Consider the following 25,340-nt stretch of genomic DNA (forward strand, 5'->3'; position numbering starts at 1 on the left):
ATGACGAACCCGGAAAAAGCTTGGAAACCTCTCAAACGCGCGCATGATTTGATTTAAAGAAATTCTTGAAAATAGGGTGGAAATATAAATCGGCCAGTATTGTATTCTGAATCGGAACAGACGCTCATAACCAAAAGGTAATTATCAAGTTATCAGCCCGAGCGTTAAATTGTAAAAACGGGCAATATAAAGTTTAGTTTGGCTAATTCCGAGCTAACTTAGCTGTGCACAGTCAGCTAGCAGGCACGTTGTAGCTCTTCGCCAGGTGACACACTGCCGTGGGTGTAAGGTTAGCTCACATAAAATGACGTACACAATATAGCTAGCTCACCTCGCACCAAAATAGCTCGGGCATGAGCTGTTCTACACTCAATTTTACACCATCTTCATTTAGATACTTAACACTACCTGTCTTAACTGTATGCCTATTAATTTGTGAGGCATATTAAACCAGTCGCGAGTAGTTTTTGTGTTAAATTCGGCATCTGCACTTAAATCTTCACTGTTTGTTGATTGTGGGACTTAACTAATTTAGCTCCAGCTATGTTTGAGTCAAACATATCTCAAATAAAGCACTGATTTGTGTGTTTGATGTTTGCCGAATTAAAGTATGACCGATATATTTTAGTAAAAATACCCACATTATGCCCTACTAGCTAAGCATGCCTCTGTGCAAACTAGGATATATAAAACAAGCAGATAAATTAATGAGCTTTGGTCTGACGTTCTCTCCTGTCGGCCTGACAAAAATCTAGTGTATACCTTGTGAAGCTTGAACCTTGCTGGCTGATTTACCTGTATAGCTGTGCTCCTCAGAGGCTGAGGAGCTATTTGATCTATGACAGTTGAAGCTGATAAGCAGTCAGCATTTTGCCAGATTGTGTTTTGAGAATATATCAACACCAGTACTCAAGGTATTGATTTACTTAAGTTGTTTATTTTTTTGTTTGGTAGTTAATATCTCATCTAAATCCTCACATTTTTATTCCAGTAAAGATTGTGTCCTTATTAAAGGCAGATACAGTTCCCTACCATGGATATGTGATATTGATTTATTGTACTTATGGGAGATACTGTTTATGACTAAAATAACCTGAAAGGAATCCAGCAAATTAATGAACTGACAAATAAAAGCATGTAACTTGCAAAAACCAATGGCCTGATACAGCCAGAGATACTAAAGGAATGGATATCTTGGTATAATGATATGGCTTTGCTTTGACATATATAGTCATTTTGTGCAGTGTCATCTGATTTATTTAGCAGATGTTCTTTTCACAGTGATTTACAGCATTTTCTTGATTGTACCAAACATTAGACAAACTGTTCTTTTCTCTTTTCTCATTCTGATGTATTACAGTGAAAACCCTGATCTGAAGCCAGCTTTACCAGGATCCACAGCATGCAGGAGGACTCGAGCCGTAGTCCCAGTTACACAGTGGCATGTGAGGACTATGTTCACGTTGTTGAATTCAGTCCTTTCAGCTCTGGTAGTCCTGCCTCTCTGCTGGCCTATGGTGGAAACCAGTATGTGGTAGTGGGCACCTGCCTTTTCCAGGTTAGAGATGCTGTTTCACATGACCTGCTTTTACCTACAGTATCACCCAGTATGTTCTTTTCTGAATACGTCCTTGTTCCCACAGGAGGAGGATATGGAGATTGAGGGAGTTGAATTCAATGTTCTTCGAGCTTTCCATCATGAATTACGGGTCGATGCGCTTGCATGGAGCCCTGAGTCCCGGTTGGATAGAATACCCACTATCAGGTACTGGTACTTTGTGTCCAACATCATTTGCTCTGGTGATGGTATGTTCCCACCGTGGTAGTATCTGTCTGTCTTGACTTGATTAGATTTTGAAACACCTTGCTGCATACTGAGGCTGAACAATATGTTTTTTTACGCATCAAAATTGCACGGTACATTAAAAAGATGCAAATTAGTTACACTGTACAAAACATTTTAAAGCTTGATAAAATTAAAATACTCCCAAAGGTTGTTCATAACAAATGTTTAACAAAGTTTAGTCCACGTTGAATGACAAACCACAGCCATACTCCTTTAGTATACAATGAGGAAAGCAAGCTAGGATGTGCAAAATCAATTTCTTTAAAGTTAAAAGCCGTAGAATTAAACACAAGATTCAAGAGTCTTTATTATCATTGCACATGTCAATGAAATTTTCATTGCAACCCCCATGTTAGATGGTAAGAAAGATAAGACTAGAAAGAGTGAATAAAATTAAGATAACTACAATAAAATAAAATAAACCAACATGCAATAAAAAAAAATATTCGTGAAGCAATTAAAAATATAACAGAATGAAAATATACTTAGGCAATAAAATATACTAAACAATAAACAATAAAATATGGAAGTGAAATGTGCAAGCAGAATAAAATATACAAGCAGAATAAAATATAAAATATACACAGTGAAATGTAAATGCAAATCTGATTTCAAAAAAGTTGGGCTGCTTTGTAAAACATAAATAAAACAGTGTGACAACTTGTTAATCCTTTTTGACATATGTCCAACTGAAAACAGTACAAAGACAATATATTTAATGTTTGACCTCATCAACTTCCTTGATTTTTGTAAATATCAGCTTATTCTGAATTTGATGCAGCAACACATTTCATACATGTTGGGACAGGAGGAACAAAAGACTGGAAAAGTTGTGGAACGCTCCAAAAACACCTGTTTGGATCATTCCACATGTCCATTCATTGGTAACAGGTGATAGTATCATGATGGGGTATGAAAGGAGCATCCTGGAAAGGCTCAGTGGTTCACAGCGAGGATGGAGCGAGGTTCACCACTTTGTGAACACTTGATCGTATAAAGGAGATTAATACATGAGCTCAGAAACACTTCAGAAAACTGTTGTCTGTAAACACAGTTTGTTTACAAATCATTTTTGCCTCATCAGCAGCCTGAGTGCCCCTCTAGTTAGTTTGTGTGCTGGTCTGTATTGTTGCTAGTGCAAAGCAGATGCTTGGAAGTGTCCTATTGGATGATAAAAATATCTAAATAAAAGGGCACTTGAGGTTTGGCTTCTGACTAGCAACCTCTTCAATGAAGGAGGATAGCAAAATAACAATATCTGTTTCACAAGAGTAATGCCTGCCTAATCATTAGCATCTTATTTTATACTTTTATCCAGTGCAATCTCCATTTATTCCTATGCACATACATCAGTTTGGGGTTCAGTGCTAAGTTTGATGGACATGCCTCTCTTCCAGCTAAGCCGCCCATCTGTCATGTGTAGCGTGCTGACATATTTGCTATGTCATCAGTCAGTTTAAGTAATGGCCTTATTAGCATAACTGTCTGTTTTTAATATAAGATGGTGTTCATGGTGGGACATCTGCAGCTCTAGTGCTTCTTGTTATGTAAGAGACCATCAGACCTTTGTAATAGGATTAGGAGGACATAGTTCACTCCCACAACAGAAACCTGACATTTATGTCTTTAAACACAACAGGATGATTATTCACAATCACTCCTGTAGTGACCAGAACAAGAGGCAGTTGTAGAGAAAGCACAGCGCTGTGTGAAAGTAGTCATAACGGCCTCTCACTGTCACACTGCAGCTGTCAGGATGTGAGCCAAGTTATTTCAGGTGGCCTTGGACAGGAGGGAAGTAGCCTAACTGTAGATTGTTAGAAAGCAAGAGTTTCCTCCTAATTGGAGCGGTTGATGGGAAGGTCCGGCGGCCCCTCCAGAGGTGTTTAAGCTTTCTGTAATTGAAAAGGAAAGGCAGCGATAATTCCTGGCCTTCTGTGGTTTACTCCACAGGGCCCTTGAGCCAGCCCTGTGACGTGCGCACATGTTATTGCGCTGATGACTACCCACTCAGGTTCCATCCCTCCCTTCGATCTGCACGTAGCCGTGCCTTCCAGGAAAAGTACAACGTTCTCACGGGCTTGCCTCAAGCAGGGGCCCAGAGAGACGAGGGGAGGAGAGGGGGCTCGAGCTGCAGCGCTGCCACCATCCACCACCGCAGCAAGATGTGAAGATTACTGAAGCCTACGAAGACCAGACACCACACACATAATGGCTGACTTCCACCAAATACACAGATTTCTCAGTCTTCACGATAAGAAAGAAGCACATATCAAACAACTGAGTCAATACAGCGAATAACACGCTGAAGGTAAACAGGTGGAGAGTTGACAGTAAAGAGATGGCAGGAAATGAGGGAAAAGAGAGATTAGGAGTAAACAAAGTTCTCCAGCTGGACTCGAACCAGGCATGCTGCTACTCACTGTCTGTGTTTTTAAACCCCCAGGACCCCCACAGATAGAATATGATTAAAGTTGTATCACCAGACAAACCATCAAACCTGCTGACAGACATCAACATCCATCAGTAAATTCAATGCCATGCTAATGCCTCTCTAATGCTGCTTCTTAGAGAATAAAAAAGGGTGAAGTTTGCTGTGGCTGATCACAAAAACAAACAGTCTGCCCCATCTGACAGTAACGGCCTTATTTCATTACATTGTGGTTACTGGCAGAAACTGACCAATCACAATCATTCTCAGAGCAGATTTGTTCAGCGTACAATGGAAAAAGAAAGCTAATAAGGAGTAAAGAAGAGCTGTTGTGGAAAGAAAGAAATGTGACATCTGCTATTTGGAAGTATTTTGGTTTTTAGAAAAAAATGATGTGGAACAAGAGCAAGGACTTTCCTTTCTGTCCAACTGGAAGTAAATAAAAAAACCCCACACACAACATTTTATGAAATTATGTAGCTTTTTTTTAAATGGCCTTTATTTTTGCTGACTTTTTAACTGCCAGTGATGGTCTTCACTAGGAGGGCAAAGGCAACCAGTAGGGGTCAGTAGTGTTGTGAAGTGTAGTGAACCCTCACCGGCTTCCCACCCATTTACACACCCAACCAAGCTAAAGATGCAGCTACTGGGAATCAAACCCTGAGATTCCACCGGGCGTCTCTAAGTTTTTATTGATTTATTGATTTTTTGTTGACCTGCTCGGATTTTGCTGATTGGGTCATTTTTCCTCGATGTTTGTGCTTCTACTTTGCTTCGCAGCTAAAGGTTTCTTTTTTCATCGTTTTGCTTGTGTTTGTTGTTGATGTACGATCGTGAGTCTGCACAGGGTGTTTTATTTTGAAAACTTACCAGATTCTCTGCACCGTTCCAGTGTCTGACTTCCTGTCTGGCTCGATCTAATCAGAGCATATTGACGCGTCATACGTCAAAAATAGATATGGCGCATAGAGTGACGCTTCTGAAACGGAGGCGAAACACACCCAGTGGAATTGCATGCACTGTTTAGAATGGCAGAAATCAGATCCATTGGACTTGTTGTGGATGAAACCTGGACATTACGTGCCCGGTGGAATGTAGGAGTAAGAATCTCTATTATCTAAGATATATTTTGGTATTTTGGGAAGTATGCCTGTTCGCCTGTGGTCTTGTCATCACTGTAAGGTTGCCAAACAACCAGGTGAGGCTCCAGGACGTCACTGCGACTGACTATTCTTCACCAAGAAAGTTACGCCACATAACTCTGCATAAAAACTGCAACATGCCAACAAACCAGATATGATGTTAATATGTGAGCTTTAGAGGTGCTTGCAAACAGGTTTTTGAACTTTGGAAACACGGGAAACTGCCAACGATGCTCTGTCTTTATGCTAAGCTAACTAGCCGCTGGCTGTAGCTAGTAAGAGTGGTAGCAGTATTCTCGTGAATAAGAATGTTTCCCAGAACTACTCCTTTAAATATAGCAACGTGTGTAGCAAAACATTAAAATATCACAAAAATCAATGCAACTTCCACTGGAAGATTTAAAAAAGGTGTTTTTGGAAAAAACTGAAACAATAATCGTTGTTGCTCTACAACAACAAAGCTAAAATTCAGTCTCCCTTTTAAATAGTGACTTGTATTACGCAAGAAGAAGAAAAAAAAAGCCTTGGACATTAAAGTAAAAAAAGCAAAAAGAGCCAGAATGTGTTCCATGCTTTACTCCAAAGTACAGCACTAATTTGTAGGGTTAGAAGGCCTATCCTAATATAATCTAATCTACTGTAGCAGTAATACCCTGAAGCACGTTAAGGGTGTTTGTAGTGACATCATGCCAAATCCATCTGCGCCTGCGACTGCAAATGTGTGAACCGCTGTCTGTTTATTCTGGTGATGTGTGTGTGTTTTTCTTGTCATAAGTGAGTTAGTGTAATTGTGTGAATAATTGCAGGCACTGGTGTATACTACGACTGATTAGAGGGAAAGTCCTCTGCCTGGCTCTGCACAGGTTTTTGAACAGAGACATGCGTAAATGGCGTGAGGAATCTTGTTTTTCTCCCCGTTTATCTTAGCTTGCAATTAGAATCTCCCTGGCAGCGATTCTACTGATCGCTGTCCAAGTTTCTACCACACACACTGGCACCCTCACCCAGAGGTGTCAATCTAGGCGGCTACAGGCAAGTATGCAGAGAGAGATGTCGTCTGTCATTGGGCCTGTGCAGTCCGACTCTGTTTTGATGTTCTCTCTTTGTTTATTTTTCTATCCTCCCTTTCTTTTCCTCTTCCTCTCTCGTTGCAGATTTTGCACCGCTGCAGCTGACAGAAAGCTACGCCTGCTGACTTCTGATCTTCAGGATAGGCATGAAGTCAAGGTAGTGCAACATCTGGAGCACATTGGCCAGAACTGCGCTTGTCAGTTGGCATCAAACTCTCTTAACTTAGTACTGACATTTGGTACTTAGTGATAGAGGAAATGTAGCTGTACACACACACAAAGCAGAGCTGCAGCCAGTGCACTCAGCACAAGTTTGCTAGAAGACACTCATTTAACAGTTTATTGATGTGTGTTTGCTGTTTTTGCCTACATGTTGTTTTTTCTGTACTGTTGCCGAGGTGATGGAGGGCCACACGAGCTACGTTAACCATTTGGTGTTCGAGCCCACAGAAGGGAAACAAATTGCTTCCGTCAGTGATGACCACACTTGCAGGTCCAAACTATTTTATTTTTGTGTGTGTGTGTGTGTGAGTGAGCGCGCATGCGTGTGTGTGCGTGCGTGTGTGTCTGTGTGTGTGTTCCCAGCTTCTGATTTCTGAGTTCTGTTCTCTGTTAATGGTGCAGAAAGTCCTGACTGTGTTTCCACAGTGAAACATGATGCTAAGCACAACATGCACCGGTGTGACCGTGCGTAAGCACAGAGCTGCTTTTAGCTTTTCTAGCTAATTGGTTAAATATGGAAATCCAATTAGCTGCAGAAAGATTTTCCTCTCAAAGGGGGACCCATAACAAGGTCCCCAAATTTTCCCTTTCAATTAATGCTAGAGGAGGGGAAAAAGTGTGTCAGTAGCCAGGGTCACCTCAGGGACACCCCCTCTACATCACCAGGCTGGTTCTCCTGCTACATGCAAACCTGTGTGCAGTACTGGGCCCTGTTCTTGTAGTGTTAATGTACAGTAAATGAAGACTTTAGATTTGTATTGATGATATCAGATTTGAACCAAACATTACAAGCAAGTAACGACCAGGGCTGCAACTAACAACTGTTTTTATTATTTATTAATCTGCTTATTATTTAGTTAATTAATGAGAGAAAGAAAAATGATAGAAAATAGTGGAAAGTTTGCATCCCAGTTTCCCAGAGTCCAACAAGACATCTTAAATGGCTTCTTCTGGCCGAACAGCAGTCCAAAACCCCAAAATATTCAGTTTACACATAAAAATTGGTTTGTTATCATCTTAAATTCTGAATCCATTCACTGATTCAAAACATAAATCTTTGTTGTGTTGTTACTGGCTTGTATTAGAATAAATTCAAGTATGAATACCTAAAGATGCTGGACTAGATGTCGGGTTTGGTTTTTGGTTTGAAGGTCTGGTCAGATGTCATTGGCTGTTGCTGTTAGGGCTGTGAAACCAAGTTTGAATGAGTGAAAAACAAAACACTTTAATTTGAAAGCATTCTAACTTAGCACGTAGCTAAGTTAGAATGGTACGGACCCATGTAGCCTTACCAAAACGATGGTAGCATCCAGTGCCAGGTAGCCACAGACTTCCACTGCCTCCCTCATTGATAAGACCGTACTATAGTGTGAGGGAGTGGTGAGGAATTACAGTGTTAAAAATTCTACAAAGTTGGTTTATTATCCAGCCCTTGGAAACAGTAAATATATGCTGAAGGTTGATCTGAAAGCAGTGTCAAATCTGTCTCTCTTCACTGTTTATCTTAGACCTGACAAGTGGTTAACTTGTCATTATAAAACACGTTGACAGTCATGGGCTTGATGGATGTCCTCCTCAGCTCCTCGTCCTGCCACATCAGGTCGTCTGAGAACGCATCGAGTACAGCGAGTCTCCCCCACTCCCATCCACTCTCCTCTTCCCGTGCCTCCGCTGACCGGCCAGAGAAAACAGGAGTGCGCTCCATCTGCTGAAAGATTTAAATTCTGTCATGTTGAGAAAATATGGGACGCGGGAGGAAGACAGAGGCGGAACAAGGGATAGATCAAGTTAACAGGAGAGGACCTTCCAGTCAGCCCACACAAACTGAGCCTCGATATGAGAGGAGGAAACCGGGAGGGAGGGAGGTGTATGCCTGCATGTATAGGCTCATGACCTCTTCATCACTCTGTTAGGTTTGGCAGCGGTGCCTCTACTATAAGTTTGCTTAGCTTTGTCATCACCGTCCCCTGCAGTTGTGGGAAGTCTGCTGTTGCCAGCATGCAACCTGACGCTGCAGCATCTAGGTGGGGAAGCAGACTCCCTTCCCTCAGGGGAGTTTACATTTGGTTCATGTAGTCTCAACAGCTCATGGTACTTTATCAGTATGGATGGAGTGGGGTGAGTCTGTGGGGGAATGTGCCACCTAGAGATCACAAGAGCAACTGCAGGTCCTGAAGGGGATTTGAGGTTGACTGAGTTCGCAGATGAACTCGGGATAGCGCACACCTGCTGCTGCTGCATTATGTATATGCTTTAAAGCATTTTGTTCTGTTCTCAGTGATAATCCGTCTGCTTTTCTCAATCTCTTATGTTGTGTAAGGCAAACAAATTACAACAGCTTGATAACTCATCCATGCTTCCAGCCTGATATACCCCCACAGCCCCCTCAGATGAGCTGTAGTACCCCTTCATCATCCTCCTTCATGTTTCAGTTTATTATTACGAATGAGTTATAAGATGGGTGTTATTTAACACTATTAGTTGTATAAATTTTTTTCATACAATTAAATTGTCAATGTTTAGGTTGGTGTGGCAGGAGCTGCATTTTTCGCTAACGTTTCAGTTCAATGTATCCATTACTTTTAGCTGTCTAATTCAAGTGTTTATCATTTTAGCTATGTTTTTCCATTATTTAGCCATTGCTGCCACTGCTGAATTTCATGGCTGTCATTCGTCCATGAGCAAACTCATATTTGTTTTAGATCGATCCAGAAGGCTGCCTTTAGCAATCTTTCCCAACCAGTTAGCCATAACTCTTAGCTAGCATTATTTATTTCAACCTTTAACCGTTACTTTTAGCTATCTATTTTAACAGTTTATCTATTAATTTTAGCTAGCGTTGTCTGTGTCAGCCGTTAGCCATTGTTTTCAGTGAACAGTATCTATTTCAGCCATTTACCCATTATTGTTAAATATTACTAAATATTTCAACTATTTAGCCTAACTATTTAGCTAATTTTAGCCTACCTTTGCAACCATTCATTCAGCACTTTTAGCTAGCATTATCTATTTCTGCCAGCACTTTTAGCTAGCGTTACCTATTGTAGCCATTAAGCTATTACTTTGAACCTTGTCTTTTTAGATTGTTTAGCCATATACTTTGAGTAATCCATTTCAACCACCTATCCATTACTTTCAGCTCTCTATTTTAGCGTGTCTGCTCACATGCTAACTAGTGGAATGTGATGTGCAGTTAGCCTAGCTGGTAGCTTATTTGTTATTCTATAAATATATGAACTAAAGCTCAGAATCTCGTGATTATTTCCATCCGTAACACAAATATGTGTATTTTTCTCTTTAAATTAGATCAATTTCTGTTTTTGTTTTTTATTTCTTTAATTATTTGAGATACTCAACAGTCTTTCCACACACGGTATCCTCTGGCAACTAGAGATGTATCCCCTGGGGTACAAGTTCCCTTGGTAGGGAACCACTGTTCTATCCCATAAGGCAAGTTTGTTCATTTGTTTACATTTATCTTTATTAGGTATAAGAAGGGGATCCCTGAACCCCCCGTGTGTGTGTGTGTGTGGTAGGGGGGGGCAAGCCAACCCAGTAAACAGGTCAAGTGGTTTCAATAACGCGCTAACATAACAGCAGAAGTATGAGATTTTTTAAAACAGATAATGTCGGTCTGTCAAAATTAAATCAAAATCAGATGTTGAGCAGGTCCTGCTGAAATAGATGCTGATGCAGACATTGTGCACCTCAACCAGGGCGACCCTGCGAGGCGCTGTGATGGGATTATATTATTCGACTCTTCCAGTTCTCCCCCTCCAGAGAGTCACATTCGATTATTTACTCTGCTCTCTACAATAAATCAGATCACACAGCTTTAACGGCATTTCCCGTTTCCTCCACTTATGGGAAACATTGACAAACCGTAACGCTCTGGCCACGCTGTTTTCTCACTTAGATAACACAATACAGGACTTCAAATGTCCTTTTCAACTCTGTTGTACATGGAAGCGAAGTGTTATTGCTTGATGTAGTGTTATGCAATTACACTGTGTTTTATCAGAGGCGGTCACGCGTGTTTTCGTGTCTCATGTCTTTCACCTCGTTTGGAAAAGGTTATGTTTTTTTGGGGAGCCGGTGCTCTCCGTTTGAAGGGCAGAGTGGTTGACCACAGTTTGGCCGTTGGTGGTGTAGCGTGCAATTGAGCTCTGCTTGGCTAGTGGTCTGAAAGAATAGGGTTTAGTTGTTGTTTATCTGGTGTGGTCTGGGGGTTTTTTTCTTTTTCATTTTTTTTTCTTCCCAGCCTCACTCATGCTCCACGGTGGAGGCTCTGGCTGAGTCTGCACATGGGCAAAGGAAAGAAACGCAGAGTTTCGACAGGGCTCTGTCCTACTGCAGGGGAGATGAGGCAGGAAAAGTTGAGTGTTTACTGAGGTCTTCATCTGAGACGGGGCATATCCTCCCCTACACCGCACCACTGAGGACATCAATCTCTCCAACAACACACTTGACATTTAGATGGTCTTTGGAATTACTTTTTGGGCTTTATTAGATGATGTCTTCTGCATGACCTCATCAGTCAGCGCCTTCCCATGCTTCACAAGCGTTTGTTTTATATTCCCAGAAACACTTGCAGTCGCCCATCCCCCGCCCTCACGCCCCCATCCCCACCTTTTGGTCTAGTTCAGGGATCGTTCAGATGTGGTTAACCATAGATCCAGGTCTCAGGACCCGCAGTTCTCTCCATCCAAGTGATCCATTACATCCGTGGTGTTTCTCAGCTGCTTTTGCTATCATAGGTCTTATTTATCTTTATTTAGCTTTGCTCATAATCCTCACACGAGCTTTGATTCTCGGTTGGCGTTTGCTTGCAGGACCCCTCTGTTTTGATTTGCACAAAGTCGGATGCTGTTCAGCTTCTCTCCGCCGGTCTTCCTCAACTGACGTGCATTCTGCTGCCCTCGCTGTATTCCACAGAAAATGAATGGCAGCGGGCCGCCCACAGCGAAACATTTGCTGTAATGTGAGTGGAGCGTAACGCCGACTCAGGCGAGGGTGATGTCTCTGCCTCCCCCGCCCCTGCTATCATAGCTCAATGTAACGTGAGGCTGGCGTTTTTGCTGGAAGAGGAGTTCGGCATAAGTCTGTCTGTCGTCGCAGCTCAAGGCCCAGATCTGAGAAAGCAGCCCTTTTTCCCTGGAAAAGCCCTGTACATCACTTGCGCACAACCAAAGGGAGTTAGCAAAAGTAGGAGCAAACATGAACTTGGATGAAGACGTGTCGTCTGTCGTTGCTGACATTGCGTGCCATAAAAGATCGTCACATCTTCTGTTGAGCCTAAAAAGTAAAAGTATCAGAGGAAGAACAAACCTTTTTGAAGAATATCTCGACATGCATAAACTTGTGACCCTTCATCTGTTAGGGTCAAGGTTGCATGCGTGTTACGTATCGGCCCTCTGGACAACGAACTGAAGCAGTTTGTGTTTGGTCGGGCACCACAAAGGAGGAAACCTTGAGAAGGTGAATTCTTTCAGATATTATGTAAGCATCTGAGGGGCGCCTCAAATGCCAATGCTATTTTTGGAGCTGCTCTAAAACCCCATCTTAATTAGGAGGTAATGGATTTTGTTTTGGATTTTAGGCCAAGAGCGGTTCACATATCAAGTTGAATCAATCCGTAACATTACTAATGAGAACTGATTAAAAGTCCTGTGTTTGCTACCCCCTTCACAACAACCCGAGAACTCTCACACAGCACTCTAACTTTAGAATAAAAGAGTTACACCTATAAAACCTGAATTTTGCAAACCTAATGTTAGTACCAATACAATTAAAGCAAGCTAGTTTATCCAAGGCATCACTTTCATCAGTTGTATTTTATTATCTTGCCCTTGAAAACAGGGTGTGGGACCTGGCTGGAAATGAAAGCTCCACTTTCAGACTTCACTCTCCTGGCATCAGTGTGTGCTGGCACCCAGAGGAAGTCTTCAAGGTAGGAGGGGTTTGTTTCAGCTGCTCATATTCTGAGGTCAAACTCTTGAGTTAGTTGTGGGCATGCAGCTACATTAATCACATAGTCAGGTGTGAAGTCAGGTGAACTGGAAAATGCAACTATACTTTGTGTTTGTCTAAAGCCAAGTGGCCATTAGATGACGGGCCAGGTGATTTGGCCGTACCAGATGAGTTATCAGAACACGTGGGAAGGTTGAAAAGCCTTGTTTAATTGCCCTCTCATGCTCCCAAGGAACCCAATTAAGCCTCTGTCCATCCATAAAATGCAATTTATGCTGTGAAATATCCAATAACGGAACATTGCAGAGTAGATGCTCATACTAAAGGCTGAGATATGCTCAGAACAAACGAGTCTGACCATGTCTGGAGGCAAACCTGTTCCAAATGGCCATGCTCATGGGTGGGGGTGAATGCCTGCTGCCATATAGGGCTAATTTTTCAAACGGTGGTAATGGCGCAAACTGTCCGTCATTCCTTTCTTGGCCGTCATAGTGTCGTTTTAGGGGCTTGAGAGTTCACCTGGCCAATCGTAAAGAAGACGTGTCTGTTGGGAGGGTGTTGGGGGCAGTATGTTCAGATGCTGTTCAAGCGGTTGACAAACTGAAGCATACTGAAGTGTTAGCCAGTGGATGGAGTGCCGTTCTATACCATTGCATGCTGGGAGACTGTATAATCCTGACAGAGAAGAAGTGGGTGTTAATAATAATAATGAATGAATAGTAAGATAGAGGTAAATACATGATAAAGACATAAACTACAGGCATTGGTTGAAATGATCCGTGTGTCCTCTCCAGTTAATGGTGGCAGAGAAGAAGGGAACAATTCGCTTCTATGACCTGGTGACCCAGCAGGCCATTCTGTCCCTGGACTGCGGTCAGTCACCGCTCATGTCAGCTGACTGGTGCCTCACCAACACGATCAAAGTCGGCGCTGTGGCGGGCAACGACTGGCTCATCTGGGACATAACTCGCTCCAGGTGAGTGAGGCAGTGTGGGTAATGTGCTGCTGATGCTGCCTGATGGATTGATTGTGGATGGTGGTGCAGGACAGGCTGGGATGTGCCTAAATCTTGTTTTTATTCTTTGCAGTTACCCTCAGGAAAAAAGACCAGCCCACATAGATAAAGCACGATTATTCAAGTAAGGAGAGTATATTCATCTTCATAACTAACTATTGGTTTTCACCAATTTTCACTCAACATTTTTAGCCGATTCTCACCTGGATTTTATTACCCGAAACTTGCCAATTCAAGGAGCTTAAGTTAGCAAGCATGTAGATAAAACATTTTCACATTGATATGTGTTGATTTCCAGCAATTTTTTAACAGAACAGTTCACTACAAACTCAAAAATGCATTTGTTCCATCTTACCTGTACTGCTATTTATCCATCTACAAAAAACATCGCCAACAGCTGCACAGAGGGAAGCGTTTATCTTCTCATGAACGACAGGCTCGTGTGGGATGTAAACATAAATGGCGTCCTCCTCGGCTGAGCTGCAAGGTTAACTAGCAGTATCAGCTAGCTTTAAACTAATCTCCACAAGCTAGCAATGTCAGACAAGGGCTAGGTAGTAGATGCACGCTTCTTTCTACGCAAATAAACGTTCGGATGGTGTAGTTCGGTAGAAAGAAAATAGTTCCTACGAGGTCTGGGGGTTGTGGGTACATTGTATGTATGTATTTTTTGGCACTTTGAGCAACACAACCCATCTAATTGCATTACATTTGAGAGAAGGCAGACGTTTCTACAGCTGATACCTGCAGAACTCGCACCAAAATAATATAGATGGACAAATGACACTACAGGTAAGAGGAAAAGCATGTAACTGTCCCTTTAATGTACAAAAAAAAAAATCTAATTTTGATTTACTTTAATTGTGTGATGACATTTAAATGGATGTTCTCCTCCTCAGGTGGTCTCGAGCCAACGAAAACCTCTTTGCCACCACCGGATGTCCAGGAAAAATCTGCAGTCAGTTACTCATCCACCATCTTGGCCACCCACAGGTCAGTGAGCCGCCTCTCACGGTCCAGCTCATTATCTGCTTAATGTTCTCCACAGCTCCGCTCTCATATCACATACTGGTGTCGTTACAGCCGGTGATGATCGGATCTGCCACAGTGGGATCCGGCCTCAGCTGGCACCGGACGCTCCCGCTCTGTGTGATTGGCGGCGACAGGAAACTTTGCTTTTGGATGACTGAAATGTAGACATCTGTACAGCACTTTCCATGATGGATAACTAGGTCTTCTATTTCTGTTCTAGTAAACGTATAATAAAAATGTTTCTGAGTATCCCAGTTTGTCAGAAATTTGATGGAAATTGGCTGCCCGCTTGAGTTTTGTTCTTTTTTATTTCTGACTACCCCTTCAGGTCAGCTACAGATACAGAGAGCTCGTTTTTCTTTTCTCTTAAGAGTAAGTTACATCAGCTGTCTGTTATGTCCTGCCAAGAGAGCTGTAGTTTGAAGGAATGCATCAGGGAATCAGTGCCAACTCTGCACTTCACCAGTCAAAATGATCACTGTGCCACAGGTGTTCTCTCTCTAACTGTTAATCCATTTTCTCACTATCAATGGCAGACTCTGAATCACATTAAGAATATATCTTAGCATGGGCTGTTCCACCTGCTGTGGTGCGCAGAAAGTCCACAGGAAGGTTTGGATGAGGAAAAACTAGGAGGTCTGGCCGTGTTCCCGCTGTTGGACAAACCCAGCAAGAGGAGGGGGGGGGGTTGGTTGTAAGGTTTTAGTGTTAGTAATCATAGGAAAAGCTTTGGGAAGCATGAGAGTCTGGGGCCATTTCAGGTCATCTCCAGCTCCATGACATGCAAAACAAGCGTTTGGTGAGGAGGCAGGGAGAGGAAGAGATGCACATCACCTTACCTTGGTGAATAATCATCGACGCTGTGCAGGCTGAAGATGGAAGACGAGGGATCATTTGGCAGAAACTCTCAATGGCCTCCGGTAAAACAAGGACTCATTGTGCTGTCACAGGAATGCCATGTGTGAAGAACCACCATCTCCGTTTTCAATGCGGCCGTAAGCTCGCTAAGCTGCCGAGGGCACTCATTTAATTAACTTGATCGTGAATCGTTCTAGGTGACAGCTGATCACTTGTTTCCTCAGATGTACTTGATCTTCAAAGGCCTAGCGATGGAAAAATTCATGCATTCATACTGGGGCGTCTAACAGAGCCATTTATTGTACTTTATTAATGTATATTTCAGCTAAAACTCTTGGCTGCATTGTACAGCAATGCCTCTGCACGACAGGCTGGAGTGAGCCGAGGCCGCGGAGACCTCGACTCTTTCAAACCAGTTCGTCAACCTTGTATATTTCTTGGACGGGACGCGTTAACCGCCATCCGCAAAGCATAACATGCTACTGCTCTCCTGGTCCATGCTTTTGTTTGAACAAGTCCAATGTGGTCTCCGCTCTTTATGTTTGCTGTAGGTGCAAGAGCAGCTGCGTGCAACGGGGGAGACATCAATGTCGGACGCAAGAAGCTGCCATTTTCATCCGTACACACTCTGAACCTTTTCCAGCGAGTATAAAAGCTCACTGGAAGGCCACTGGAATCGCTAACTGAGCCACTTTCCTCTGAAACATGAGTCATGAAGCTCGGCGGCTTTGCAAATCCCAGCGACTCAAGGACACCATCTGATGGCCGATGAGCAGAACAGCATCAAGATCTAATTCCACCTCGTCTGCGAGCTGATTTCTTCAACATATGATCCATGCTGGAGATCTTACAAATTCACCTCTTTCCTGGAAGCACGTCGTTAGATGTCACTGCCCCGGGCCTCAGCGTTACCTTTGATGTAACCTGAATGAAGCCATTATGCCTCACAAACAGACTGATCTCATGCGGTGTGTCGACTAATAACAAACTGTGAAATGGATGAAAGAGGGATCAGGCCGCCTTAAAATCCTCACCAACTTTCTCCTAATCTTCCCCCTCTGATAATTCTTCTGCGGCTCTGCCAGCTTTAAGCCCGGGCTCAATAAAAAGAGAGCAAACAAAAATAATGAGGAGCATGATATGAAGGGAAACAAAGAAAGAGATTAGAGCTCTTTGAGGCCGGCGTTTGATTTAATCTCACGGCTGGTTTGTCGTGCCGTGCTTTCCCAGAATGAAGCGATTATGTTGACCTTGATGAGCAGAAGAGAGTCAGTTGAAAAGTGCTCCATCGCTACTTTTTAATGGAGTTTGTTCATCATCTGAACCGTTGTGCGACAGCTGCAGGATGATTGTTGGTATCACTGTCTAATAAGGCGAAAGTAAGCAGTGGCTTTGTTAGTGGTTAATAAACCATTTCCTTAATGCCTTGTAAATCAGGCACAAGTCTTTAAAAAGAAAATGTCAAGGCTGCAAAGTGTTTCTCCTCCTCCAGCATGACACTGTGACTTTTTAGCCCTCCAATGGACCATTTGATGATTTACCTCCTGTAGAAGAGCTGCTGAACAAGTCCCCTGATAAATATTGAATTATTTGATTATTATGAGAACCCTTTGAAGGAGTTTTCCAAATGAGGACAATAAAAACCCATCCATGACCTGGTTGTTAGTGGTCTTGCAGGTCTTCAGACCTCCCGAGTGCTATCTGCCTCATTCAAAGCACGTGTCCCAGCCATCGCCGTCACCTTTGCCGTATGTCAGTGGTGATCTCCGCGGTTAAAAGGTTGCGATCTTGTTAGGCCAGCAGACAGGGCCGTAGCACAAAATTCTGGATCCTGTCTGTCGGCATTCTGCATGGGCCCCTCCCCAAATCCGTGGCTATTCATCCTAGTATCTTTGTGGGCCCTATATGCAGTCCCTGTTTGCCTCCCAGACCGATGACCCTGCCAGAATGTACCACATGAACTTCTCACGCTCGAGGTCCACAACGTGCAGTGTGGCCGCCGGAGGTGATCGTGGCCATTCCAGACAACGTATGTGATTGAACCAGAGGAGCTGCAACACGTTTCTGAAGCAGCTCTCTGCTCCGAAGAAGCCATTTCACTACGTGACCTACTAACAAAAACCGACCCAGACAGGACGACGTGTAAAACGTAAATAAAACAAAATGCAATCATTTCCAAACAAACGTCCCTGAGTCCAGGTATGAATCTCTTTATCCAATCATGTGTTCACAAAGTGTTGAACCTCGCTCCATCCTCGCTTGTGAACGACTGATCCTTTCCAGGATGATTCATACACAATCATGATACTATCACCTGTTACCAATCAACCTGTTTACCTGTGGAATGATCCAAACAGGTGTTTTTGGAGCGTTCCACATCTTTCCCAGTCTTTTGTTGTTCTTGTCCCAACTTGTTTGAAACATGTTGCTGCATCAGATTCAGAATAAGCAGATATTTACAAAAATCAATGAAGCTGATGAGGTCAAACATTAAATATACGCTGTTTTTAGTTGAGTTTATATCAAAAAGGATTAACAAATTATCACATTCTGTTTTATTTCTCGTCCCAACTTTTTTAGAATCGGGGTTGTAGATGGACCTTTTGTTATTTGGACTTCCAGATGTTGCAGCTTTAAGAAAACACATCTGGGGCTTTTCCCAGTCTTGCCCTGATGCTTTTGCCCTGTTGTCCACCTTGTATTGCAGCTGTTTAACCTGATAATGAATAGAAATTATGTTTTTGAAATTGTAATTTTTACATTTCTTTGTATTAATTAATAATAAGAAGTATGACATATTGATCAGTGAGCTCTAGAGGTGCTGATAGGTAGAGATGATATGTTTCCCAAAATGTTGAACTGTACCTTTAATGGCTTCTAACTGATGTATAAATCATCAGTAAACGATTCGTTAGCTGTAAACAAAGCTATTAGTTGTCTCTCAGGCCTTAAATCGCCGGATTCACTCAATCTTGGGGAGTATCCTTCTTTTTGAGTTCTCAGGCCTGAGGACAAAGTGAACCTCATGACCCTGTTTCCAGCCCAGAGGAGGCAACCCAGCCAGCGTGAGGATGGGATGGCCCTGACATCAATAAAGGAAACACTTATGGTTGGAGTCAGGATGATACAGCGTTTGGGATTTGTGGCGAGTTTGCGAGGCACAAGAATCTAGCTGGATCCCTCACTGGTCGCCCTGTTGCTGCAGCAACCCGCTTTTGTTTAGCGCTCAGCAGATTCGGATCCTGGCGGTGGTTTCATGGGGATTTGTGGATTTGAGGGCGCTGGATGTAGGATGAGATACAAGAAATTATAAAGTGTTTGACTTTTGCTTGGAGAGAGTGTGTGCATGCGTTTGTGTGTATGTGTATATATGTGTGTGTGTGTGTGTGTGTCCCTGCACACTTGTCAAGCAGTAGATCACTCTTTCCCTCCACTTGCTTCATCCCTCTCTCTCTCTCTCTCTCTTCACACACAATTTTTTCTACTCCACAAACACAGGGTTTCCGAGGGAGGCCAGAGCGGGGCTTGATTTACTGTACAGTGGAATTATGGGAAAGGAAAGCTTCCCAACACAAGGTGGCCGATGGGAGGGAGGGTTTGCCAGCCACCGTGTTGATGGTGGTGATGCTTTATGAGTCCTGCAGATGGAGATGATTTGTCTTTCTTTTTTTTTTTTTCGCGAGGGAAAAGCTTTGACGTGCGCGGCTCTGATATGCACTGTCGCCTGCGTGGAGATCAAAACGCTGGACGTCCGTCAAAAACCGCCGAAGGCCAAATCCTTCAGTCGCACGGAGAAAGAGAAATAAAGAGAGAAGAGCATCTGTCAGCAGTGCAGCCCTGCGGACCGTGCTGTGGTTGACTGTGAGGTCCCGGTGACCTGGCCCCACCGATGTGCTGGGCCTCAGAGCTGGCTCTGGCCTTGACCAGCTGAGGGAACACGATACTTAAATCATTCATAATTAGCTCCTTCCCTTTGCTTAATAACACATGAAGATAAATGGGTTCCAAGAATTTTTCCAAATGGAAATAGTTGGTTTGGATTTAAAAAGCTAGAAAATGTCCTACAAGTCCTGTATTGTAGTGGTTCTCTCCCTCTCTCTGCCTCTCTGGGATGTAAAACACTGACGTTTCTTCATGAAAATAAATGTTTATTTCTTTTTACATTATCCTCACATGATCCATTGTACACACAGACGAACGGCCCTGTGGAGCCTCACAAACTTGACTACATTGTGATTTTCTTTATGTGCTGCTCGTAACAGTGAATCTCAAATGGGTCGTCTACACAGGCCACATGTCCGCCGCTGCTGGTCTCAAGATGAGCTGAGCTTCTCCAAGGCGCTGTGAAGGGTCTTCAGGTCTTCTCTCATCTGGCTCAGAGCGTTTTGGATCTTGCCGGGCTGATCCAGGACCTCCACGCTGCAAGTAAACGGGTCGTAGCGGACCGCAAAGGGACGCTTGATGGCTGCAGAGTATCTCCTGGGGAAGTGGATGCAGTGTGAGTGTCAATAGATGCAGAGATGCAGGTGGGTGACAAACATTAGGAGGAATGAAGTCTCTGACTAAGGTGTTAGGTCACCAGAACAGCTTCAGTGCTGTTTGGCAAAGACTCGACATAACGTCATCTGCATCCATTAAGTTTCTCAACTCATTAAAGGCTCCCCTGTGGAGTTTTTGACCATTAGTAGTTTTATGGAGCAATGTTTTTATGAATGGGTCCCTGATTATGTCCAAGAGCAAATGAGTGATGCGATATATATAATGGTTTGATCTCTCAGAAACACTGAATGTGGATTTACAAGAAAACTCCATAGGATGCCTCGTTTTGTTTTTCACTTTAATTGGTTGCCATTTATAAGTGTGTTATTAATTTAAATGGGATATTGCCTTGTTTTAGCAGCCAGGTGCATAAATCACATAACAAACCATATATGGACGCTGACGGAGGTGGATTAGAAACAAAATATTACTCCATTAAGTAAAGTTTAAGAACATGTGAACATATGAGTTGAAAGCTCTGTAAGTGGACCTTTGAGTTTGTTACATACACTGATCCCAACGGTCAAGAATGAGCTTCCATGATCAAGGACGAATATTATATGATATATTAAAGCATTTTAGAAGATTTCCCTTTTTCAGATTAGTAAAACTATTCATTTTATATTGTGTTTAGCATCAGGATTAAGTCGTGCTTTAATTTAAAACTTTATGCTCAGTAGAGATGTTCCAAAAATGATTCCAAACTTTTATGTGCAACATGAGATTAAAACACATTTTACTGTATTTTAATGGTCGAAAGGTAGAAATACTTTAAGTGAATACCTTAACTTGATCTTTGCGTCCTCGAAGCTCTCAGACACAAAGTACACAGGCTGGTAGGTTTGGTCCTGATACGGCTGCACTGCCGTCTCCTCAGGGTTAAACGGCTTGTACTCCGGCTCATTAGACAGAGCGTACTGGAAGGACACGTCAAAGGCTGTCAGGACACTGAGCAAACAATGAACATGCTGCAGCTTTTTATTGTGTGCGAACGTGGAGAACACACTCACTACAAGTTCTCCATAAGACGACAGGAGTCCGGCACCGTAAGCCTTCACTGTGCCGTTCTGCTTGCAGAGGCCAAACTCCACAGTAAACCAATATAACTGTAAAGGGAGAACAGAGTGGAAAAGGCAGGTGAACATGCTGCACAGTGCATGGTGGAAGACATTATGCAGCTCTTCACATTAACCACTAGGTGGCACTAAAGATCCATTAAAATGAAGAGAAACTTTCTTTCTTTGGAAAGTTTCTCTTTCAACATTTGATGTGTAAATGTTTATACTTTTGTGAAGTTTTGACCTTAAGGACTAAAAATACAAAGGTATTTATGTCAGAATATGTTGAAATTACACTTCAGGTACTTTTAAAATCTCATTTAAGGTTTGAAGACTCACTGTTGACAGTTTCTCAATGTCTTCATCAGATGCTCCGAGCGAGGCAAGGCCGATCTCCTGGAATTACCCAAATGAATTCGTATTAAAGGTAATTCAACTAGATTACACTCTGATTAAGACAAATTAAGAACATAGATTGCAGCACAGCACAGTTACCTGTGAAAACTGGGCGAATTCTTTATCTGCCAGCATGGGAATATGGCCGAGTAGTTCATGACAGCAGTCTCTGGTGCAGCAGATTCAAAGGAGTCAATGGAAGAAAAAGCAGGTGGATACATAAATAAAAAGTTCTGTCAGAAACCGGTGACTCACGGCTCGGGGGAGTGCATGGGAGCAGACGAGTGGCGGATGTACTGGGTGCACTGAAACACCCTGAAGGCCAGACTGCTGAGGAAGTCTCTGGCTGACAGCAGGCCGGCGACTGGACGCAGCTGGAAACCCGTTTTCTCTGAAACGAGCACAAATACAGTCAAACACGCTAAGATGGAGCTCAATGGATGCAGAGCCCATAGACAAAAACAGGAAGTATCTGAGTATGACCTGTGGTGCTTGTACTTTATTTGAGTATTTGCAGTTTATGTTACTTTACACTCATACTCCACCACATAGACTTCAGTTCAACCAAAGAGGCTCTGAACTCCACCTCAGCTACAACAGTACAATGCTGCTCCAACACTGAAGCATCAGTGTTAAATATGTTTTAATGTTATGAAATAATTGATCAGTCACAGGAGACATAATTTCCCTCAGAACAAGTACTTGAAGTATCTAAAGGATATTTATCTGATAATACTTCTGCACTTTTAAAAATCCAGGACTTTTACATGTTTTACTTTGTAGTATTGCTTCTTTTTCTGAAGTAAAGGATCTGAATACTTCTCCCACCTGCCAGCAGATAAAATAAATCACGGAGCAGTACTTTGCATATGACCTCAGTGTCATATAATGTTTAGCCATTTTTAAAATTTCCCTCAATCTCTTATTTTTTCTATTTTCTCTGTTTTCTCTGTCTCAGTTAATAAATGACTGAGTTAGTTTATGTAACACAGATTAATCACATTTTGCATGCCAGAGGTTGCATGCATACACTTACACAAATCATTTAAGATGAAATAAAAATCCATCTAAATACGTAATTGACAGTGAAGCGTTAAAACAACACTTTTTTATTCATTACAAGAGATTACTTTTTTTTTTATTCTGGGTCCAGCTGTTGGTTCACATCTGTCCATCTTTATCGTCTTTTAAACGTCATTTCTCTCTCACTGCCATGTTTCAGGATCAGTTTGTGCTTCTTCTGATTACATTTTTTCTGTCGCTGTCATTGTTTAGGATGTCAGACATAGATAGTCAGATGTAGTTTGTCTTCTTTTGAAGACAGAAACCTCGCCTCTTTTTTTGTCTGTTATTATTAAGAGAGCCTGAATCCTTCCTTGATTTGACCTTTTCCACATTCTCTCATACATTTGACTTTTTCCATCTCCTATAAAAGCAGATGCATCCATGTTTTTTCTAATTCTTCATCCTTTGTCACCTTTCAGGAAGGCAGAAACCTCTCTGAGCTGAGGGATGCGGTCCTCTCCGTAGCCACAGTCTCTCTCCAGCTGCTGCAGGCCGTCCATGAACTGCCTGCAGGCCAGACTCGGGTAAATGCTCCTCAGCTGCCGGTAAACCTCCCTCCTTTTAACACAACAGCAGCACACCATCACATCACTGCACTTTCATCCTGCATCTGCATTCATAACATGCGGGACTGTGCGGTTCATTCTCACCATGTGGCCACTTCCTCCGCCGTGTACTCCACGGTGGGCAGCAGGTCCCCCCTGTGACAAACACAATCCATCTATGAGAGACTATTTGAATGATGCTGGAGATAGATGAACTTTTTTTTTTTTTTTTTTTTAAATATCTGACTCACTGTTTGTATCTGAATGCAAGCTCAGAGATGAAAGCTCGTCTTTTTCTGTATTCTGGATCGCTGTATCCCTGCAGAAAAACATGTTACACCACCATAAACAGGCTGTACTTTCTCCTCTGAATCTAAAATAATAATGACATGACGTGACGTTCTGCAGCAGACATGTGGACCCTCACCGGATGCTCCTGGTCCATGTCAGGATCAAATTTGGTTATTAACATGTTGCATCTGTCGAGGTCTTTTATCTGTCGGGGAAACCAGGGCACTGTGATGTGGACGGGAGAAAGAAATAATTAGTGCTTTTGTAATTGGTTGCATGTTATTATCATATGGTGACATTAGTTGCTCTAATGAGGCCTGTAACATTTCGTCTGGTGTCCTGACATGAACGCACCTCAGCAGAAATGTTAACAGGACTAATGAAAAGTGTCAGAATAAAATCAGCCGGTTGCCTTTTTCCTCCGGGATGGAGCGAACGTCGTCGGCGACTCTCTTCAGGGCGTTGATGAACACGTCCAGGTCTGAGCTGTGAACCTCACACTTCATGAAGAAGTCCAGGTCGGTTGTGCTGTTCTTCGACTTCCTCCCCGGTCGACTTTCGATGTGGAGAAGCTTCGCCTCAAACGTCTGCGAGGGAAATAAAGAATAAAGCGTCATAAAATACAGACAGAAAGACCAAAAAAGACACATAAAAGAAGCTTTTACAGCTTAAAATGATCATTTAGTCAGAAATTTACCTATTTTGAACTGATTGACCACAAATATCTCATCAATCAAGAGACAGAAGTTTTTTGGCTTGGGCTTTTGGCAGCTAAAGACTTTTTTTAGCCTCTTCCTGAAAACAAACTCTAAAACCAAAATCCAAAATGCAAGATTAAAACCTGAAATTCATGAAAAGTTCTCAAAATGACTAAAATCTATCGTGTTAATGTTCTTCTTGTGGGGTTTTCAAATGCTTCATAGGGATTGTAGTAATCTAATCTTTAACTTTTGATCATCTGATTTAATCCAATTTGTCTTTTCCAAATAAACCTCACATTTATATGTTCCAAATGACAGATTTATTTTTCATTAAATGTTGCTATTATAAATATGAACCATAGATAATCACCCTATTTGCATAGCTAAGTGCATTTACTCCAGTTCTGTACTTAAATTCTATTTTGAGGTACTTGTACTTCACTTTTCTTGAGTATTTCCAATTTCTGCTGCTTTCTTCTCAGCTGCATTTCAGAGGAAATTTTGTCCTTTTTTTCCCTCCACATTTATTTAACAGCTGCAGTAACTGTCTGTCTGTATTAAGAAAGACAAACCTTCATACAAAATACGATTTTTGTATAAAATATTTGTTAGAAACTACCTAAAAGTGGCGCCACGTTGAACTGGAGCTGCAACAGCTCTGTCGATTAGTCGAGAACATGAAAAGGAAAGTACAGCATTTTGATAATTGATTAATCCCTGCATCCAAAAATTTGACACTCACCTCGAATATTTTGCCAGTTTTGAAGAATCCCGTGTTTTTCTCATTGCTGAGGGTGAACAGCACATTCAGGGTGACCCTGCCGTCCTTCTCCTCGAACACGAAGCCGTCTCCGTACCTGGAGGGCCCCGGAGAGCCCGCGGAGCCGCTGCTGCGCTCCCGGCGCGCATCCTCGATCAGGCTCTGCTTCCTGCCGCTGAACGGCGCCGCCTGCGCCGCGCTGTCCGTCTTCATCTGGGGGGGTCCGACCGGAGACACGTCCGTGCGTCTGTGCGTGTGTGCTATCATCACCTCCCGGCACAGGTTTAAATAGCCCGTCATCACAGGGCTGTATGGAGATCAGTTGCGTATGTTGGCTTTTTTGGGCCTGTTTTGCGTCATGATATTATTATTATTATTGTCTATTTATGGAGAAAACAG

General features: G+C 42.6%; 2 protein-coding genes across 2 annotated transcripts; one reads left to right on the plus strand and one right to left on the minus strand.

Annotated features, from left to right (window-relative positions):
• The first annotated feature begins 11 nt into the window (after nt 1–11).
• nup37 (nucleoporin 37) lies at nt 12–14,971 on the plus strand. Its single transcript, XM_041963888.1, has 10 exons — nt 12–137; nt 1,361–1,558; nt 1,644–1,765; nt 6,574–6,646; nt 6,888–6,982; nt 12,571–12,661; nt 13,476–13,657; nt 13,770–13,820; nt 14,596–14,689; nt 14,780–14,971. Exons 2-10 carry the CDS (start codon nt 1,403–1,405, stop codon nt 14,891–14,893), a joined length of 978 nt encoding a protein of 325 aa, XP_041819822.1. The 5' UTR covers nt 12–137; nt 1,361–1,402; the 3' UTR covers nt 14,894–14,971.
• A 4,928-nt stretch (nt 14,972–19,899) lies between these two features.
• Nucleotides 19,900–25,154, minus strand: th2 (tyrosine hydroxylase 2). The gene is made up of 12 exons (XM_041963614.1): nt 24,924–25,154; nt 23,893–24,067; nt 23,617–23,705; nt 23,441–23,508; nt 23,295–23,345; nt 23,057–23,202; nt 21,835–21,970; nt 21,679–21,748; nt 21,523–21,579; nt 21,136–21,231; nt 20,909–21,042; nt 19,900–20,065 (listed from the first exon to the last, which is right to left on the minus strand). The coding sequence occupies exons 1-12, from the start codon at nt 25,152–25,154 to the stop codon at nt 19,900–19,902; spliced, it is 1,419 nt and encodes a 472-aa protein (XP_041819548.1).
• Nucleotides 25,155–25,340: the final 186 nt, after the last annotated feature.

The sequence above is a fragment of the Chelmon rostratus genome, chromosome 22 (assembly GCF_017976325.1).
Source record: "Chelmon rostratus isolate fCheRos1 chromosome 22, fCheRos1.pri, whole genome shotgun sequence".
Lineage (NCBI taxonomy): Eukaryota > Metazoa > Chordata > Actinopteri > Chaetodontiformes > Chaetodontidae > Chelmon > Chelmon rostratus.

What these genes read in the sequence shown, in the direction of transcription:
- nup37 (XM_041963888.1), top strand. Translation starts at nt 1,403, where the DNA reads ATGCAGGAGGACTCGAGCCGTAGTCCCAGTTACACAGTGGCATGTGAG. An exon ending in TGGGCACCTGCCTTTTCCAG is followed by an intron (nt 1,559 to 1,643) that starts GTTAGAGATGCT and finishes TTGTTCCCACAG; the next exon opens with GAGGAGGATATGGAGATTGA. An exon ending in ACCATCTTGGCCACCCACAG is followed by an intron (nt 14,690 to 14,779) that starts GTCAGTGAGCCG and finishes GTGTCGTTACAG; the next exon opens with CCGGTGATGATCGGATCTGC.
- th2 (XM_041963614.1), bottom strand. Translation starts at nt 25,154, where the DNA reads ATGAAGACGGACAGCGCGGCGCAGGCGGCGCCGTTCAGCGGCAGGAAG. An exon ending in ACATGGACCAGGAGCATCCG is followed by an intron (nt 23,509 to 23,616) that starts GTGAGGGTCCAC and finishes GTTTTTCTGCAG; the next exon opens with GGATACAGCGATCCAGAATA. An exon ending in CTTGCATTCAGATACAAACA is followed by an intron (nt 23,346 to 23,440) that starts GTGAGTCAGATA and finishes TGTTTGTCACAG; the next exon opens with GGGGGACCTGCTGCCCACCG.